The sequence below is a fragment of the Wasmannia auropunctata genome, unplaced genomic scaffold (genome assembly GCF_000956235.1).
Source record: "Wasmannia auropunctata unplaced genomic scaffold, wasmannia.A_1.0 LD336095.1, whole genome shotgun sequence".
NCBI lineage: Eukaryota > Metazoa > Arthropoda > Insecta > Hymenoptera > Formicidae > Wasmannia > Wasmannia auropunctata.
The window spans coordinates 2,468,273-2,488,879 of record NW_012026795.1 but is presented as its reverse complement, the minus strand read 5'-3'; the positions used below and the strand labels follow the sequence as shown (position 1 = coordinate 2,488,879).

The following is a 20,607-nucleotide window of genomic DNA, read 5'->3' as shown; positions in this document are numbered from 1 at the left end:
AAAAGAGATTGTAACCGATTTATCCAATACTCGTACCATGAAAGGGCAAAGAATACTGGCTTTTGGAGTTCGGTCCGACAAGTCGTTTATATTAGTCTCATTTGACGCCCGTGTGTCGAGTATAAGGCACACACGGATAACACTTTGAGACTGGAAGCTAGAAGAAGAAAAGAGAAATTGTATTTTAGCTTCCTAAAGGGAGAGAACCCGTCTTGAACTCGTGATGCGGGATTGGCAGACTAGAACGCTATCTGCATGACCACTAACGCCAACGTATTCATTGGATTCTATACAGGTCAGAAATTTAAGGCAATTTGCTTAAAATTCTATTTTATCTATTTAACGCATTACACAGTTCTCTAATTCTGTTTTTAGAATAGGAACTACAAAATTTTATAAAACTGAACATTGAAAACAGATAGAAATGTTAAAAACAATTTATTTAAACTTTTATTTTATGCTCTATAAAGTAATTATAAAGTTCTTGTGCAGCGCACTTTAAACTTTCATTAACTTTTGTTTCACGATAAAATTGATCTATATAAAAAGAATAAGTAAAAAGAGAGAATTTATTTCAATGTATATTTTTTTTTAATTTTTATCGTTGTTACGTACATTACATAAATGGAGATACGATTTCTAAAGTTTCATAAGTAAGTTTTGCAATTTATTTTATAATTATATCTTGAATTAGTTTGAATTATATTTTAGTCCATTATCGTCTAAAGAGTAGTGAGATTTTACTGAATGAACAATTAATTCAATAAGGTTTCAAACTGATAAGATCAAAGAATTAATTTTTTTTGTCTGTTAGGACACTTTTTGTAAATGAAAGAGAGAGAGAGAGAGAGAGAGAGAGAGAGAGAGAGAGAGATTATTTTTGACATACTAAATTTCATTCGTTAAACTGCAACTCTAACAATTTTTACAAATTAATCATAGATTTATAATTCTATATTTGTAGGGTAAGAATAAAAAATGAAAAACTAAATAAATAAGCTTGAGAATTATACTTATATCAATATTTGAGAGTGTTAAGAATAAAGACGAATGGCGGACTCTTTAAAAAGTTTAAAAAGCGACAGATCATTCGATATTAAATTAAACGAGCGAGACAAAAGGGAAGTAAAAAAAAAGGAAACTTGACTAGCGGAATGTTTTTAACTTATATGTCGTTAATGTCAAATTGCTTCCAATGTGGTATTGTACGTGATGTCGTCGAAACAAACTTCCTTTGTCGGAATTTTGCACACACGGGGCAAATTGTTTAGGTAACTATTTTTCGTCCGCAACTGCGCACATTATTTACATTGAAAGTCCCGAGGTCTAGTACGATAGTGCGTAATACACGCGAATTGGTTGGGATAAGACATTTCCGCCATATTCGCCTTATCGCGGAACTTGGCGAAGTCGTACGTTCGTCGTGTTCCAAGTAAACCATTTCGTTTGCGGGATAAGGATTCATCGTGCGTCGCAGCCGCGGGCTCTGCCCTTCGGGGCGACTCGATGCGCGTCGTAGAAAATTGCGTTCGATGACGAGAGGTGAGGCACCGTGCTGACCTTTACGTTCCCCTTTCCACTCGATTTAACAAAGCGGTTATCTGCATGCACACACGTACGCCGTAACATAGGGAGGCGCCTTGCATCATCGTCCGGTAATCCGCCAGCTCGTATATCAGGCAATGCGATTCGGGAGCCGCACGAACGCACGCGCTCGTCTCGCAGCTAGGCGCTATAATAAATCACACCACGAATCGAGCATTCGGTTTGACTTGTTGCGCGCGGTCGTGCGACAAGTATGTCGAACGCGTTCCTCTGTGGGATGTATAATTTAAGGGCCTAAAGGAGATAATAACCTGTGCTAAATCGAGAATCGACCCGTGTCGACCTGACTGAAAAGAAGACGGAAGCCATAATGTATAGACAATATTCTTCCGTATATTCCTACTTTTTTTTTAATACATTATCTGAAAAGAAAACAAAACATTTTTAAAAAATTCTAAGTTTAGCTTGTTATTGTCTTAAAACGATTTTGAAATTTTCATATCTTCCTTCGAACAAGCTTCGACCGTGCATATAAAAATGTTTTTTTCTTCTGTAAGTGTAAAGATTTATTTTCCTTCAACTGCATTTATTTTTTATTTAATTTTCTTTTTTTTTTCAGCGACATTCATTTCAACCGCTAAGAGAGACACGCACGCGCGTGAAAGGTATATTAATATTACAATATAACTAGATATCTTCAATACACGTTACTTTTAAAGCTATTGTACGTTTGCCGTTGCACGCCTTAACTCTCAAGCGAACTATCACCGCGTACTGTAGACGACAGGAGCATTCACGTAAATAGCGAGCAAAATGAATTGAGCGAAAGGCAAGTTCTGTATTTACGACGGATAGCCTTGCCATGCCTAAAACGGATATTTATCGCTATTAATATCTCCTGCAATATGCCTCGAGATATATCGTGTACTGTTGCACGTGCGTATATTGAAATAGCCAGCCTTTCAGAGAACCAAACTGATCAACTCCATTCTAAATTTCTAATTTTAACATTGAATTGCATGATTAGTTCATAGCTTCACCGAGTTTCTCTGCTTTTCACTTGGAGTTGATCAGTTCGACTTTTAATCAGCTCGCATTTAAACCGGGACTTCAAAAGACACGCAGCTGAGAGAGAGAGAGAGAGAGAGAGAGAGAGAGAGAGAGAGAGAGAGACAGAGAGAGCACGCGGATGGAGAAGGTAAAGGCACGGTAACGCGATCGTGTGGGATTCCACGGCTCGCATTTCGCCCGCCGCGAGAGATCTCCGAATAACCCTCGCCGCTAGAAAGTGAATCTCGCTGCACTTTCAACGCCGTTCGCGCATTTGAGCCGACGTTTAGGGACGGTGGTATGACGCACAGAGGTTTGCGGCACGACGCAACTGGAGGATGAGCTCACGAGTCGCTCCGAAACGAACCGACGCCGAAATAGGATTTTATGGCTGCCTGCAGGTGCTGTCTATTCCAGTTCTAAGGCAAATGCGTCGCATCTATTACGGTCAACATTGCCAAGGATAAATACAGAGAGTAAGGTGCGTGTGGAACACGATTTTGAATTCTACTGACAGCTTTCGTCTTCAACTAGTTCAAATTTTTCTCTTGGGGCCGAGTTAAAATCAAATGCTTATAAAGATTAGTGTCAAAATCAATCAAAATTAATTGTAGATACTCTTTAACGTATAAACGAGTCAAGCACATTAACAGAGATAACATAATTGTATATAATATTATAATAATTGTATAGAATATTATAATATGTGCGGTATTTATTATTAATAACATACATTTATAATTATTATCATATATTATATAGTATTATTTATAGATTTTCTTTTATTTATTATAATCATAATAATGATCCTAATCAAATTGTCTTTAATCATGAATTTTGAAGTATATTTAATATCATAAATATTTTCGCATTCGCGACTCTCTTAGCCTTCAAATCTCTTTCATTCTCATTGCAGTCCTATATATTGTAGAGCTTCTTTTCATTTATTCTCGTTATCAGTTCTGTCTCGGTGTTTTCCATGCCATCATTGTAGAAATATTATTACTTCTTATCTGATAACACTCATCTCCGTTTTCATTGCAAATAATGAAATCCGTTCAAAAAGGCTCATTACTTGCAATGAAAACGATATAGGAGTCTCAATGTTCAAGAAAATATGGAAAGGCGTTATCTTCTCCTTATAACAGGAGACGCAAACACGATGATTTTCAGTGGACAACGCCAATATTTTAGCGCGAGTGGGCAAATGTATCTTCTATTACCATAAGAAAAGAAGGAAATTTTCTACTGGTGCATAAATATTTTCGCACTTACGATTTCCGCTTAGTTTTCCAGACTCCGTCCTTCTTTCGTTTTGTTATTACAATCCTATATTATCTTCTTTTCGTTTATTCTCATTGTCATTCGCCGTTTTATCTCTCCGTTGCAATAAGATGGTTCTGCAGCAGCGCGTGACAAAAATTCAGCGACGCACATCTCGGAAGTTATGTAAAATTTACACGCCTCCCGCGGGCGCACGTTCGGCGCACGTGATTCGAAATGAGTAGCGCGCGCCGCGTGCACGTGTGTATATTTAATCATCCGACGCGATCACGCAGGTTTCTAATATGTCGATATGTTTATTAGCCAGCGGCGAGGTTCTGTCAGGATATTGCAAAACGGCACAACCCTCTTTAGCATATAAGGATGGAAAAATACACATTTCCTGTTCAATTGTTCATTTTATCATCACAGACGCACAGATGTCAAGATCGTCGCATGTCCCTTGTGGAAAAATACTGGATTATTGAGTGTAAAGAACTATTGGAATGAATAGTGTACAACATTGGATTCGAATGGTTTTTTAATTGCATCCGGTCGTTTCTTTTCGCGACAGTATTTTTCCATAAGGGTAACGTCGAAATCTCTCGACTCGTCGCGTGCCCGAAATCACGCGCCGACCTCGGGTCTTCGTTCAACGTAGAGCAAAATGAATGACGCGTCGTAATCGCGCCGCTAATTGGAACGAGACTATCGCATATTATTGTTTGCCGACGATCACGCGTTATCGTCGCACGTAGAGACCCGCGTGTTTTCTCAGCCTTTTCACGCCGCGAGACCCGCGTGAGCACACCGATGCGGCGCCGTGGCTTCCGGGGAAGATTGTCGATTATTTAATATCTATCGCCGTAGCTGATAAATCGTTTCCGTTAAAAAGCATATGGTAAAAGACAGATTAGACAGACAGACAGATACTTTTTCATTCGCACGTGCAGACACTGAGAGAGTCCGCACGCTTAACGTAACGTGACGAGGCAAATCGAGAGCTGACTCATATACGATTCAGTCATAATTCGCATTGATCCACGCTGAACGCATACTAAGTACGTGCGATATGATGCGATCGCGATGAGCTTATACTGAGTCAGAGGTGTGCATATAACACGGTTTGTCACGTTGGGGGACTAAAAATAAAAATTGATATCTTTCTTACACATGTAATACGCAATAACCTTGCACCGAGGATTTTATAAAGAATTAAATAATTTCTCTCGCTGCACGTATAATATATATGAAATTAAAAATATTATATTTATTTTTTGTTTTTAATGCTACTATTTATATAATTGTATTATATAAATAATATGATATATACATTTATATATACATATATATATATATATATATATATATGTATATATATATATATATTTGTTATCAAAATCATTCGCTATAATTATAATAAAAAGGTTCACGGGTGTACATATTTTGTTTTGTCTAATTGAAATAATGTACTCTTGACATTATCCAAAGTGCACTCATACTTGATAATTGATAGCTTATTTATGTATTTCTCGCGCGGCACGCGGACTGAGAAACAATTGGCAATAACAATTACATGAGGCATCGTGAGGATCATCTGTATTTGGGACATGTTTGTTCACACGAGAGGCACGTGCATTAATACCACAGAAATTTATGTAGGACAGATCGGAATCTATGTAGTTGTGGGAATTGTTACAATTAGTCTTGGAAGACTTGGTTTCGATACGCGCGAGATCCACAACGCATTAAAACTAGAACGTTACAGAAAGTCGTCCCAAGAAAATTAGAAAAGAACTTATTAAGAATCAATATAGATAAATAAATTATAAAATGACAAATACTTTGTATTAAATTACATTATTACGTATAAAATATAGAAAATAGTTGTACGTCAAATATATATTATACTATCTATATGATTATAAATCTGACAAAACAATAATATAATAATATTATACTTATAACGATAGAAACAATTATGTCTACAATTTAATATATGAAAATTATTAATACTTTTGTATATAATTATACGCAATGAGTCGATTAATGAAATTATTGCCGTAAATGTCGCATTATATCAAGCAGGAAGATCGAGATAATAAGAAATTTTTTAATTAGTGGATTATGAGCGAAATTTCCCAAGCCGCAAGAAGAACTTCCGCTAGAAACGGGAAATACATCGTTCCCCCCTGATAAAAAGCTCGCATTATACGTGACGCCGCGTAAACGCTTCCAGCAAACTGCAATGCATCCAGTGAACTCGCACTGATTCACGTGTATAATTTACTGCCAAAGCGAGACGCATTATCATTATGCAAATAGTTACGCTCGCGCGATAAGACGCGCGCTACTTATCGTGAAGTCATCGCGTCTAAAAGGAGAGTTGGGGTGCCTTATAATTAGAATATTCAATGCCGCATGCAAAACAGGAGTCTGAAAATTACGCTGAAAATCGCGTGTTCATACGAATATTTTTGCATATATACGTAGCATAATTTTACAAATGTTATAAATCTGTGGATAATACGTCGAGCGATCTGCCTTCTAGGTTCGCTCCTCGTATAAATAATCGTATAGCGCGCACGAATTTTGCATCGGTCGCCAACCGGATTCGATGCCATTGACCGCTTGATACGTAATATCGATTTACGTGTAATCATAGCTCGCGAAAACTGCGGTGGCCACTCCGATAACCCGTCGCGTCAACGGATAATTCGCGTGTTTTCATCCATTCCTCCGTGGTTCGCATACGTGGCTGCGAACGGTCGCTCTGATAAAGCACTTTTGCGTCGCCGCGATGCGAGATAGCAGTAAATATTGACCGCGGAGATGTCGGCATCGAGACGACTCGTAAAAACAGCATGACGTAAGATCGTGGCGAGACATGCACTCATTGTTGCGTTTCTTTCGGGTGAGTAATCTTTTTTAAAAATGTTTTGAAAAATTTTAGAGAGAGAGAGCATCATCTCTTTAACAGCAAATTTAAAAAATTTTATTATAGATAATTATATATTATAATTATTCCTTGTAAAAACAGATTTAAACAAAAATTAGCGAGCTATAATAATATCTCATGTAGTAGGCATTGTATCAATTATTATTTGATATTCTGAATTATCATACACAGTAAAAAAAACATTTTGTATTTGTGCTAGAAACGGTCCACTTAAATTGGTAAAATTTTATGTTAAATTTTTATGATATTTGAGTGTAAATTCTAAAACTAAATAAATAAATAAATTACACGTAATTTAACATATTATAAATGTTAATTTTATTGAAAACATATGCTTTCACAGATTGCTTACAATCTGTGTCAGTGTTACATGTTCTGCAATAATTTTTTTACATACTATTTGTGTTACTTTGTAATTTATCTTGTGCTAAATTAATACAAATATTTAAGTGGACCATTTGGGACACATGAAATGAGTTAAATTTAACACTAATTTTCCAATTGTGTATATGTATATGTATATTATATATGCTCCACATAATATTCTACATATATTAATAAATAAAAGATGTAATAAATGTGCATGCATAATATAAGAACTGTATAGGAGATGCTTTCTCGTATAAACACATTATCGATCACGGAAGAAAGTTCTTTATAAATAATCGCGACATTAAACCGTTTTCTTCGCGGCGAGCTGTTTACTTCAAAGTGAAGCGAAGAAAAATCTGTCGACGCGTGAAGAAGCTGCGTCATAAAGTTAACTGTTATTAGACACGCATCGGTTAATGTTATAGAAAATAAATGACGTAAGAGTGGCATAATGGCATTTTCACGGGATAAGTGTTTAACTTTTTTTTTCGTGAGCTATATCAGACTTTTCCTCGATGATAATTTAATCGAAAGCTTTATTCATGAAAGCTTTATTCAGGTCAAGCATGTCATACTAAGAATCTTAAAATTGTAATAACAATATTAAATACCACACTTTCGAATCTAATATTTGTCTTATATAATAATTATGTACGCTTCTATCTATAAATGATGTGTGTGTATAAGTGTGTTTATAAGCAACTGTCTGAATGATTGATTAGATAAGTTTTATCAAATGTATCAAAGACGTATTACATCGCACTCGCATACGTTCTTTTTTACATTAAAGACCAACAGTCGTTCAATACAATCTCCACATTCGAGATATGAAAACAATAAATGCGACGTTTATTCATGACATATATCGCCTCACGGAAAATTTTCCATGTACGAGCTCGAATGTGAGACCTTCTCCTTGTTATCTAGTTAATTGACTCAGGGCGAATGAGTAGAGCAACGTCAATTTGTCAAGATTTAAATTTTTTCCAAGCAGCAGGGGGTCTTGTTGTTGTTGTTCTAATTATAAGCACGATCGTCAATGTTTAACAAACATGTGCATTACAATATACAACGGAGATCTTTTATTTCCGCACTTGAAGCGCTGAGAATTATGAAATGCCAAAAACATATAGCAAAGAAAATTTTAACGAATTTTGACGAACGTAAACGAAGTGTAACTTATACGAGAACTTTTAAGCTGCAGAGTTAAGTGAATAATTTGCAGCGGTTACATAATAACGCATTGCAATGGATGCATTCAGATCTATGCATCAAGCCATATGTAATGTAATTAAAGACGCGTTTCCGTCGCCAGCGACAAATTGCGATTTACATAACTCGATACTCGATACCCGGGTGTCGAGAGCGAATCGCAGAACGCGGCTGTATCGCGGTAATAGCCACTAATTAAGAGCCCGTGTCCGCTGCTTCCCGCAAAAATGGGGGAGGAAGAACAACGCAATTATTTATGAGGCTGTTCTATGATTACGAGGCGGAGAGCCGCGGACGCCGGCGACTAGCTGTCTAGCAGTAAATCGCACTGGCTCCATTCCAAAGAGCGTTACGGCGAACGGGCGCGCGAGCGAGGCCGCCGATCGTGTCCGCGTCGCGCGATTCGAAAGTCCGAGAAGTCATTTCGGTGCTGAGGAAGATGAAGAGAATCGGGAGCACCATCACGCTATATCGTTGCTCGACGGATCCCACGCGCCCGTTACGCCCGCGCCGGATGGAGGCACACAGGTAACAGAGTTGACAAAACGGAAAGTTTGAAACCCCGTCACCGTTATACTTGGCAAGCTATACAATGGAAATGTTTCGGTATATCGTCGAAACGGAAAATTCTAGTTTATCATCGTTACTTGGCAAAGGCTGTCCGTCGCAATAACAATGGAAATGTAACCTCGGGTATATCTTTTGACATAAAGATAGGCGTTTAAAATGTAATTTAAAATGTATCGTTTAAAATGTAATTTTACAACGTTGCGCGTGCACGCGCGGACGTCAATAACATAAAGAGATTTCGTATACAACGCTGCGTATAATAAATAACATTTTTTGCTTTTATCGACCGCAAACGAATTTATCGCCATTTCCATTTATCCCCATTTATATATATTTGATTCCAACAAAATAAATTTGGACATGAAACCAACGTACGTTATTGTTTCCTTTACCGTTTTATTTAATTACACGAATCGAATTGTTGGAAATTTACGCCCGGTCGGAAAACAACGAGAGATGTAAAAATATAATATAAAAGTTTGCTGCTCGAGATGAAAAATTGCAGTTACAGAAACAAGGCGTATCGCGTCCCTTTCTAATTAATCCTTTTTTATTCACTTCACTCCCTGCTCTTTACGCTCGAAGACCCCCTTTGCTCCAGAATTATTTTCGCTTCGAGAAATCGAACAAAACTGAAACACTGTTAGGAGTGCAATCAAAGTAAGGCGCCTCTCGGTGAGAGGCAAAGAAGAGGCGTTTCCGTAAATAAACCGACTGGGGTGTTTTCGCTCTCTCTTTCTTTCTCTCTCTCTCTCTCTCTCTCTCTCTCTCTCTCTCTCTCGGTGACCAAAAGGAGATGCCCGTGAGGTTCTCGGAGGAACAAATCTGGACAGGCCCAGAAAACGGAGAGTTTCGTGTGTCATCCCTTAATGAGGTGCCGAGTATTTATGGATGATCAAACGTATGTTAAAATCTCGTCGTTTATCTTCGTCCGCGAATTCCTTGAATAACAATCTTTCCTATGTTCCTTCTTTAATAAGATTCCCCGAGACATTTTACATATGATACATATGATATTTTCAGAAAGCAGACACCCTGATGTTCAGTTTGACTTATATTTAATATTGTAAGCGAATTTTTTTTTAATCTAACGGGAGATATTTAATTTCATACCAGACACATGCATATACACATACGGACGTTTAACGTATCAATGCTGTTTTGTGGTTTTTTTCCGCAAGAAGACAACAGCTGCCGATATGCTAATAAATGGTTGGGACACGTAAGAATTTTTGGAATAGAGTCGTCTGCCCTGCCGGCGAGATAAGCCGAAGTCGACAGTTTGCGGAGGCCAATGCTCTCACACGTGTGTGTAACCGCGGGCCATATATGTATGTACATACTGTGTGATATTGCTCTGCTAATAAAGAGCCTCAATGAAGATAAGTTCCTATTCATTGTCCCGGCCTATACTATACGGATATATATTTTGATCGAAAGGGGCTCTAATTGTGAGTATAATATTTATAGAGGTTGAACAAATACACTGTGCGCTCGGCTCTTTTCTGATAAATCTATATACACGCAGGCTAAAATCGAACCCAATTCTTCCGATAACGTCATTGACGTAAACTGACGCGCGACGGCGATCAATTCTTTATTAAAATATTCTATAAAAAAAAAAAGTAGCGCCTCTCTTTATAATAGGCTTATAGATTTTTCGCCTTTCACTCTTTTTATTTACACGACATGGTGATCGTTTCAGAGGCTTACGCGACGTCATAGAGGTTAAAAAACTTACGATTCCAGCGCACTGAAAGAACGAAGTGTTCCAGTCATGCGATTGTTTTTCCCGAATGTCGTATCTTTATCAAAGCGATAATATTGTGAACGCGAGTCGTCACAAGACTCAAGAAAATAACATTACTTACAGAAGCGATGAATAACCGGCTCGACATAACCAAACGCTTCCGCCATTGACACTTGATTCGTTCTCACAATTCGACCGGCAGCGACGTAAACGATACATGGAAAAAAAAATAACTACAAACGGTTTTTCAATCCCGCTCGCGTCCCATCCCTGGTGGGGATCGAACCCACGACCTTTGGATTAGAAGTCCAACGCGCTATCCTCTGCGCCACAGGGACTTGGTAAGCTCATCGCCTTCATTGCTACAATAGGAATTGCACGTCTTTCGACGTTTCCTTCACAGATGTCGCCAGTGCGCGTGGCAATTAAAATATCCAGTGACGTGTTCACAAAAATCTCATGATCGACCGCAAATCGATTGTACACGGAAATATCTTTGTATAAAACGAAGGACATGGACTGTGGGAACATTGCGATAATTACGAGTAAAATCGTAGATCGATCAGCTGATTCGTAAGCGGAACTGACGTCGAAACAGTACAGCTGATTCTAAAGTCTTTGAAAAAAATATCGTCCGGGGCGGCGAGCGATTTCGCGCCGTTGCTGCATGGTCGCGCGACACTCGCGACGATCGGCGAGTGTGGTGGGGGGCAGGGGGCTATCCGCGAGGAAGGGAATCCGACAGGAAAGATGGCCGTCGCGGAACATATGACAAAGAACGGCGGGCTCCTGTCGCGACCGACGACGGCGACATCCTCGGGACGACGACGACGAGGAGGACGCGTCCCGCGGCACCGCTGATCGCCGTCGTTAACCGCCACCCGCCCCGGCGGCCGCGTCGTCGCGTCGCGTTGCGTCACGTCACGTCGCGTCGCGTCACGTCACGTCGCGTCGCCTCGCGTCGCGTCGCGTCGCGGCGTCCCTCCCGTCGTGCAGCGTGCGGCGACGGACCGTGGAGCGACGGGAAGAGGAGAGTGTCGCGCGGGTGTTTTTAGCGCGGACAGCGAGCGAGGGTTGAGGTCGAAAATCGACATCGCTGCCTCCGCCGTTATACCCGCGGTACCGGCTCCGTGTGTAGCAGCAGCAGCAGCAGCAGCAGCAGCAACCGCCACCACCATCACCGCCGCCGCCGCCGCCGCCGCTACCACCTCCGTCGACGCCGTCGTCGCTGCCGCCGTTGACGCCGTCGTCGACGCCGTCGTGTCCGTGGTCGCGACAGTGGTGATATAGAGCGGCGCAGCGGGGGAGCCATGACTACGCGTGGAGAATGGGCTCGATCGCGTCGGTGCTGCAATGGCATTGCTCGGAGTGCGCCCTGATAAATCCGACGGAGAGCGCGAGATGCGCCAGGTGCGGGCTGACGCGGTTCAGGAGCGACGAGAGGGCCAGCCTCGATCGCAAGCAGCAGGACCGTGCCGCGGAGCGTAGCGGCAGCGCGCGCCAGGAGGGAGCGAGAGCGGCGGTCGCGGCGCACGCGGAAGAACGCGCGCGACGCTCGACGAGGAGGCGCGAGGACGGAGAGTGCTCCGCTAGGGAGGAGGCCTCCTCCGGGGAATCGACGCCGCCGACGCCACCGCCGAGGACAGATAGATTGACGCGTAACCCGACGGAGGTACAGTCCGTTGGCCAGTCCCGACGTATCGCTTCGCAAGGGTGAGAATCGAGATTTTACTCCCTCGCTTCCTGGTTCTTCTCCTGGCCTCTCTTCTCCGTGTGTTTCACATGTGCTCGAAAACAATCCTATCGCTCGACATGAGTACCCACGAGTTCTTTGAAGATATCATAATTTTATCACAGAGTACGATATCTGAGGTCTCTTACATTCTGTTTACGTTGATTGTAAAGATTGGAATTGAATCAGTATTTAAAAAGCTAAATAAAACTTTTATTTTAAACATGCCTACATTGAATGGAGAAATCTCAAATTTAAAACAAGAGATTAAATTAATTGACAGCTAAATAGCTAATACTGTTTGTAAATATGCAGTTTGCAGTAAACATTGATTGAGATTCTTTTATTAATTTTCTTCTGAAATGTCCAACAATTGTTTCTAAAGTGTAAACTTTCTTATTCTGAAATTTTATCCTTATTGCGAATAAACATTTTGTATATTCTTATAGTATGTGTTCCTATAAACTTGCAGTTTTGAGAGACACTTGTCTGCAGCCGACGTTAGGAAGAATTCTCATTGTTACTCGTTGGGTGGTAACTCTGACAGGAAACCGCTGAAGCGTTTTTCGTCCTTACCTTCTTTAGTCACGCAGTGGACTTGTATTCGATGTCTATTGGACAATAATTGCAGCTCATTGGTTTGCGCGGCTTGCGATGCTAGTGCGTCGATAGCTCAAAACGACGGAAAGCAGATTGGCGCACGCAAAAGTAGAAAGATTAATCTGCATAAAGAAAATCGTTTTAAAGTAACGTCTGGACTTTTGGCCAACGTCCTAGATGGAGGTGCTAGCAAGAGTGGCTCCGGTAACGATGATAAAATTAATATTGCAGGTGAGTATTGCACAAGTTTCATTGTTGAAGTATCGCACACGATCGTTGTGAAAGTCATGATAAAATATTCTAGATTATTGAGAGTTGTTGCTTGAAAATTTTTCCAGGCATGGCACAGTTGACTAGCATAAGCCGAAGCCAAAGGGGAAGAGGGCACCATAAAGACTGGATCTTGCCGTCAATTGGAGCAATGGAGTCTACCACGCTTCCGTTCACAGATAATAGCGATACCTCTCAACGTTCTCCAAAGCGACACAGCCCGTCTATGTACGAGCGGGTCAAGTCTAAAGTCAGTCGTTCGCTATCGAACGGCTCCGTTGTTCAAAAATTGTCGGACCACATGGTACAACGACCTACGAGCCTGGTGGTGCCGGAAGCGCGCCAGGATGACGGCTTGTGGAGCTGCGACAATTGCACGCTGGACAATGCGCCCGGTTTGGAGCAATGCGAGGCGTGCGACGCGCCTAGGAGCCCTGCGCCTTGCAGCGGAGTGGTTATCAGTGTACCGGCCTGGGTACCGCGCGCGTTATCGTCTGCCGGGCCGCTGTCTTACAGGAGATCCTTTTCGGACGCCGATTCGGTAACGAGCGTGACGCAGAAGAAGACTGTTAATCGTAGGAGTTTGAACGACGAGGAACCGCCCGCAGTACCGCCGCATTCCATTGGCTTCAACTCGAGACCAAAGTATTCCTACATCGGGATCACGGATCCCGACATACCGCCCCCATTGCCAAAGAAACAGAGCAGTAAGTTAGGTCTGGTACCAACGAAGGCGCATAGCGAGGCGACCAGTCCGGTGGGTGAGATGTCGAATGCCCGGATGAGCCCGCTGAAGCGCATGTGGACCTGCAGAAAGTGTTCTTACGCGTACAATCCGCTGTGGTCCAGCGGTTGCGACATTTGCAGTTCGTCCAGATCACCTCCGTCGTTAACGCAGCCCAGTTTGATAACCGTCACGAAGGACACGAGCGGCTATCCGACGCATGCACAATCCCCGATCGTGGTGTCGAGGGACAGCGTCAGATACATACCACCGAAGGCGGCCACTCTGGCTACGGCGGAATCCGATCTCGACGATCAGATCGATCCGCCGTCACCGGTATGGACGTGCAAAAAGTGCACCCTACTGAACGCCGCGTCGAGGACGACGTGCGAGGCCTGCTGCGGTTCGAAGCTGAAGAGCATCATGCATTTGGAGGACGCCACTCTGCGAAAGGGCGAGAGTTGGGTGTGCCCGTCGTGCACGCTGAGGAATCCGCTTTCCGCGCAAAACTGCAACGCCTGCAAGACGTTGGCGGACTTTCTAGAGGTCCCGAAAGACAATAGGGCCTTCGGCCAACGGAGCCCGAGCCCGCGGCTCTGTTCAACCCCGACGAATTCCAGAGCGGTTACCCCGAGGCACAGAAATTCCGTAAGAAGAAACGGTTCGTCGGGTTCGGCAGGTGATAAAAGGCACTCGAGAACCCGAGATCCTTCACAGACTCAAGTTAGTATTTATCTTTTTTTTTTTATGACATTCTTCGAAAATAAGTTATAGGCGGGAGCATAATAATTCTCGACTGGTTCGCTCTTGCCTCAATTTTTAATTCGCCTTACTCTTTTTAGTCTTTGCTTTGCCATCCGCGCGACAAACTAGAGAATCATTATTTTTATCTCTAACGTTTTCTTCATATGTCTAGTGGCAATGTAAAGTGTGCACATATGAGAACAAGAGTACAACTGTTATCTGCGAGATGTGCCAAAGCTCGAAGTCGTTGTCCCAAGTGTCTGGAGATAGAGGGGTACCTCGGCTTCTCGAGTCGGGCACCAGTACTCTTAGAATACAGCGGCAGGAGAGCGTGGTGATGGAAAATCTCAGACAGCTGGAGGAAAGAGACGCGCTGGAGAAGTGGGAGCGCATTGTACGATATTGCAAGGAGGTGAGGGCACAAATTTAGCTGTCGCATTGTAGGCGTGTAGAACGATAAATTTTTAATGAGACCTAACACTTCTCTTCCATTTATCTTATAGACAAACGAGCCGTTCGTCGACGATTCGTTCCCGCCTGCACCGAAATCCCTGTACTATAACCCCGCGGATACGAAAGATAACCACGTCGTCCAGTGGAGAAGGCCACACCAAATTAACGTGGACTCAAGTGTCGATTCTAAACTGCCTTGGGCTGTCTTTAGGACACCCCTACCTTCTGATATCTCGCAAGGTGTCTTAGGAAATTGTTGGTTATTGTCGGCCTTGGCTGTTCTGGCCGAGAGTGACGAGCTCGTGAGGAGAGTTTTGGTCATGAAAGAGACATGCCCCGAGGGTGCTTACCAAGTTAGACTGTGTAAAGATGGAAAATGGACGACGGTACTCGTTGATGATCTATTACCCTGTGATAAGAGAGGCCACTTAGTGTACTCTCAGGTATATGTCCATGTATTACACAAAAGTACGTTATACTCTATATTTCGGTGCATACATGTCATTAGTGACACGTGCGTCTTATATTGAAGGCAAAAAGAAAACAACTTTGGGTGCCGCTAATTGAAAAAGCAGTTGCTAAAATACATGGTTGTTACGAGGCCTTAGTATCCGGCCGTGCTATAGAAGGTCTAGCGACATTAACTGGTGCCCCGTGTGAGAGCGTGCCTTTACAACCTTCAGCATTGCCAAGCGAAGACGAACTCGACAGGGACCTAATATGGGCACAACTCTTATCCTCGAGGCAGGCTATGTTTTTAATGGGTGCTAGCTGTGGTGGCGGTAATATGAAGGTTGACGAGGAGGAATACCAGCGCAAAGGTTTAAGGCCAAGGTAAATTGAAAACTTAATTATTTCACGATATCTGGATTCGATTTTCGTTTCTTTTGTATTATTTTTAAATGTTTCTAATCAAAATGTCTATTCCAGACACGCATATTCTGTCCTCGATGTCCGTGACGTACAGGTAGGTGTATATCATACAATTGTACATTGGCTTGGCGCTTTATTTGATCCTACTTGAAACGAGTATACCTGTCACGCGATTGTTACGCAGGGAATACGGTTGTTACGACTACGCAATCCTTGGGGTCATTATAGTTGGAAAGGCGATTGGTCGGACGACAGTCCTATATGGACTCCGCAATTACGCGAAATGCTTATGCCGCACGGTGCTTCAGATGGCGTCTTTTGGATATCCTTCGACGACGTTCTAAAGTACTTCGATTGTATTGACATCTGCAAGACGAGAGTCGGATGGAGCGAAGTGAGATTGCGCGGCACTCTCCCTCCGTTGTCGTCCCTCAGACATTTGTCGTGCGTCCTCTTGACAGTATTGGAACCCACCGAAACGGAATTCACGCTGTTTCAAGAGGGCCAAAGGTGAGACGGTTAAATCTGGTGATCGCGCGTGAACATATTAATTTTGGCATATTAATTTGATATGTTAATTTTGTATATATAATTTTCTAGAAATTCAGAAAAATCGCAACGTTCTCAACTGGACTTATGCGTAGTAGTTTTTCGCACAAGATCTCCGGCCGCTCCGGAAGTCGGTAGATTAGTGGAACACAGTAAGCGGCAAGTGCGCGGTTTTGTCGGCTGTCACAAGATGTTGGAGAGAGATCTGTACATCGTCGTATGCCTAGCCTTCAATCATTGGCACACCGGAATGGAAGATACATCTAGTTATCCGGAATACGTTCTCGCTATTCACAGCTCAAAGAGACTTCTCGTCGAGCAGATCTCGCCGCCCGCTTTTGTCTTAGCCGATGCTATCATAAGTCTAACGTTGGCTAAAGGACAACGGCACGAAGTAAGCCGTCACGTCATATTTTGCAAAGCAAAATTCTTTCTAAAGTTTATTATATCGACATGTAAATATCTAACAATACAAATATCTTAATTATAACAGGGCAGAGAAGGCATGACTGCTTATTATTTAACTAAGGGATGGGCCGGTTTAGTGGTAATGGTCGAAAATCGTCATGTAAACAAGTGGATTCACGTAAAATGCGACTGCCATGAAAGCTATAACGTCGTGTCCACGAGAGGACAACTCAGAACTGCCGATAGTGTTCCTCCCCTTCACAGGTAAGATATAATTAAGACTTTATTTCTTCATTCAGCACGATCAAATTTCACATTGACACATTGATTTCAGACAAGTCATCATAGTTCTAACACAGTTGGAAGGTAGCGGAGGTTTCTCAATAGCACATCGACTTACGCACAGATTAGCTAACAGTGGAAATTTGCACGATTGGGGACCACCTGATACACAACATTGTCCCCAAATCGATACTCAGGTAGAAGGTTTGCACAGTCCTCGCTTAATAACGTGAAGAAAGGAACACAAAACGTTCAACAAAAGAGGCCGTTATTCGAGGAAAGGGTCGCCGATCGTAATCGGCAACGATTCTCGTACGCGTGACGTCGAGAAATTGACTGGAAGGAAACCAAAGCAAGCTAGAAATGTTTCAGCGTACTATAGAACGTTCTGAAGAACATTAGAATATTCTTTGTGCTTTCTAGCCAATGATACTCCACGGAAGCTCTTAGCGTTACAACATGCTCAGCATTGGACGTAATACAATAAATAACAATTAACGTACAATGGTTCTGGACCCAGTGAAAAAAAAAAGTACTTTTTTCGAGTAAATAGTGAATCATGCACTTCGCGTGCGCGCGCGCTAACGGGAGGACGAACCTAAAACAAACAAAAAAAAGTAAAATAAAACTCACGTGCAAATTAAGTGTATCTGCTGGAACCATTGAGCCCCGTAAAGAAGACTTATGAAAAATTGAATATTTATGAAGAAACGAGTTGAACATTTTGCTTGTTATATAAAACGAAAAAAAAAAAAATTATTTTCTCAACTTAACATTTAAGCGTCGTAAGAGAAATGACAAAACCTAAGAGATTACATAATAATATAATATAAAATGAAATCATTAGGAGACATTAAAAGAACAAAGGATGTGTGTGGAACACCGTACACATTGTTTTTTGGAATTGCTTAGAATGTAGTACGATTACGCGGATCGTGACATCTTTCCAATGACGATTACATGCCGATCCTATTGCTGTAAGGCCGTATTTGAAACCCGTATTTGAGAAAACTTGGATTCTTAGTTCCATTTAATATATGCACGATGTAAAAAAAAAAAGTGGCTGGAATCTCACACTGAGGATATGTATTGACTGTAGGGGGTAGAACGTTTATTTAGACTTTGTTGTTTCCATCTCTCGCAAATGAATGGAGAGCTTGTGTACTAAAACGGATGTAGCGTGTAGCTACGGAAAGAAAAGAGAGTACCACAGATCTCTCTTGAAACTTTTAAAGTATCTCGACGCGTTCACTGCCATTCTATGCAATGTATGTATAAAGCCTACTTTTCGCTTCTACTGTAAAACCGCTTACTTAGTTGAGGACAAAATTAGAGAATCTCGTCGATAATACTCCTTGCACTCTGTCGGAATCTACATTCTTTTGTCTCAGCAAATACGTTGTGAGATACATGCGCAAGCATGGCAGTCAGCGGGTTAGACGTCATTAGTACTGCTTTTATGTGTGAATCTCGAAGAAGAAATTTTCGAAATGTTTTATTGTCGTTTGTCCATCCAATCGATATCGAAGATATGATATCAAGTTCTTTGTGGAAAATTTAATGTTTCTCCGTTTTAATGTCAAACTGCCATATTCCATGTTTTTAGACAATGATCGATTGACATGCGTGACACGTCTTGCAATGCAACTTATATCGAATCAAAAAAAAAAATTGGCGCTCTCTATATACATTGAATGTGGTGATGCGACAATACGCGATTCTGTGATCAGCCACTGATGCTTTGATCCGGACCGGAAACTCTCTATTAAGAAATCTTTTTATTTAATCGACTGAAATTGTGTAAATATAATTAATAATATTTTAATTAATAGTAAAAAATTCTCATACACGGTGAGAATTTCCTTTTAAAATTTACCCTAAAAATCATGTTAATCATGAGCAACATAATATTTCGACTTTTATGTGATTTTCTTTGTTTTTTTTTACTGTGCACTTCAATAAATTTGTTGTATATATTTAAAAAAAAAAGTGAAAATCACATAAAATTAATCAAAAACTATGTTATTCCACGATTAACATGATTTTCAAGGTAAATTTTAAAATAAAATTCTCTCCGTGTACACTTTAAAATTTGTTCGAATTGTTCAAATGAACGAACTGTAGTTACATAAGTTTCATTTCGAAAAACATTTGTTTCGATGTAAATTACGACGCTACTGTCACTTAAATTTTGTGTGAGTGTAGTTCTTGTCGAGTCGTATGATTAGTAAACTTTGTATATTGATACACTTTTACATGTATTTTTTTTTTTGTAGTTTCGCCTTTGTTATGTCGCAAATCGCGATCCGACTCACGCGAGTGTCTCCCGCGATAGGATAAAGCGCAAACGGGACATTCATTCCCCAAATGTCGATCTCATAACAGCAGGCCGAATTGTCTTAGCGAGGCCTAAGTGTTAGTAACTAGTTTTAAGAGTTTAAACGAAGATCATAGTTTCGGGTGATGTCCGTTTGAAAAATCCGTATTGATACGCGCGCGTTGATTTGGGAAATACGTCCAGATAATCAGTCTTTACAGTGACGCGCTAAAACACACGAGTTCAGCAAACGTTCATTAAATGATCGAGTGTAGATTCCCCTCGCGATGGCTCGCGACTTAAAAACGGCTGTTTGGTACTAGTCGATTGATTAAACGGCGGAAGCCAACGAACCTTCGTCCGCGCACGTCGTTTAAACTCGTCGAGAGTTTTACACACACATTCGAGGGATTTATTCTTTACGTGTACTCTTATAGTATTTGCAGTAGGTTCTTGCATTTCAGTGGCCTTTGTTTACAACAGAAAATAATAGTTTCCTAAATGTAAGACGCGGACTACCAGAGTTGTGCGCTTCAGGAAATTTGGCGATAAAGAAATGTTCTTTAAGTACCGATGATAGTGTGAGAGAAAGAAGCTAACTGAGAGAGAGAGAGAGAGAGAGAGAGAGAGACATCCTCGACACTGTCGAAGCGTACGATACCCATCGCGAGATCGCGTTTTATTGAACACACAAGAAGACTAGAGGGATCGTCGGTTCTTTTGTACCAAGCACGAGCTGCATTTACGCGAGGATAGCGCACTATACGGGCAGTGTACCACGTTGATATCCAGTGCCATAACGACGAGATATACCCCGTGTATATACGGACGGCGAGCGTTTCCCGACGATGACCGTACATTCGCATGTCACAATGTAACGTTGCTAGAGCGTTTCTCTCCCCCGCGGAATAAGCAAACACAAATGATCTATTTT

At 41.5% G+C, this 20,607-nt stretch overlaps 2 protein-coding genes and 1 non-coding gene across 3 annotated transcripts in view; 1 reads left to right on the top strand and 2 right to left on the bottom strand.

Annotated features, from left to right (window-relative positions):
* The window catches only part of LOC105462711, a 45,004-nt gene extending 33,969 nt beyond the window's left edge, over positions 1–11,035 (bottom strand). The window contains exon 1 of the mRNA XM_011709527.1: positions 10,843–11,035. The gene's annotated coding sequence lies outside the window, so the exon portion shown is untranslated. The remainder of the gene's footprint in view (positions 1–10,842) is intronic.
* Trnar-ucu lies at positions 10,987–11,059 on the bottom strand. Its single transcript has one exon. It is a non-coding gene; the product is annotated as a tRNA-Arg (tRNA).
* A 989-nt stretch (positions 11,060–12,048) lies between these two features.
* LOC105462710 (calpain-D-like) lies at positions 12,049–18,243 on the top strand. Its single transcript, XM_011709525.1, has 11 exons — positions 12,049–12,434; positions 12,926–13,284; positions 13,392–14,770; positions 14,964–15,203; positions 15,295–15,687; positions 15,777–16,078; positions 16,175–16,211; positions 16,302–16,627; positions 16,718–17,060; positions 17,160–17,338; positions 17,409–18,243. The coding sequence occupies exons 1-11, from the start codon at positions 12,049–12,051 to the stop codon at positions 17,587–17,589; spliced, it is 4,125 nt and encodes a 1,374-aa protein (XP_011707827.1). The 3' UTR covers positions 17,590–18,243.
* Positions 18,244–20,607: the final 2,364 nt, after the last annotated feature.

Coding starts and splice junctions, on each gene's coding strand:
- LOC105462710 (XM_011709525.1), top strand. CDS start 12,049: ATGGGCTCGATCGCGTCGGTGCTGCAATGGCATTGCTCGGAGTGCGCC. Junction 14,771..14,963: donor GAGATCCTTCACAGACTCAA/GTTAGTATTTAT, acceptor TCATATGTCTAG/TGGCAATGTAAAGTGTGCAC. Junction 17,061..17,159: donor CTAAAGGACAACGGCACGAA/GTAAGCCGTCAC, acceptor TAATTATAACAG/GGCAGAGAAGGCATGACTGC.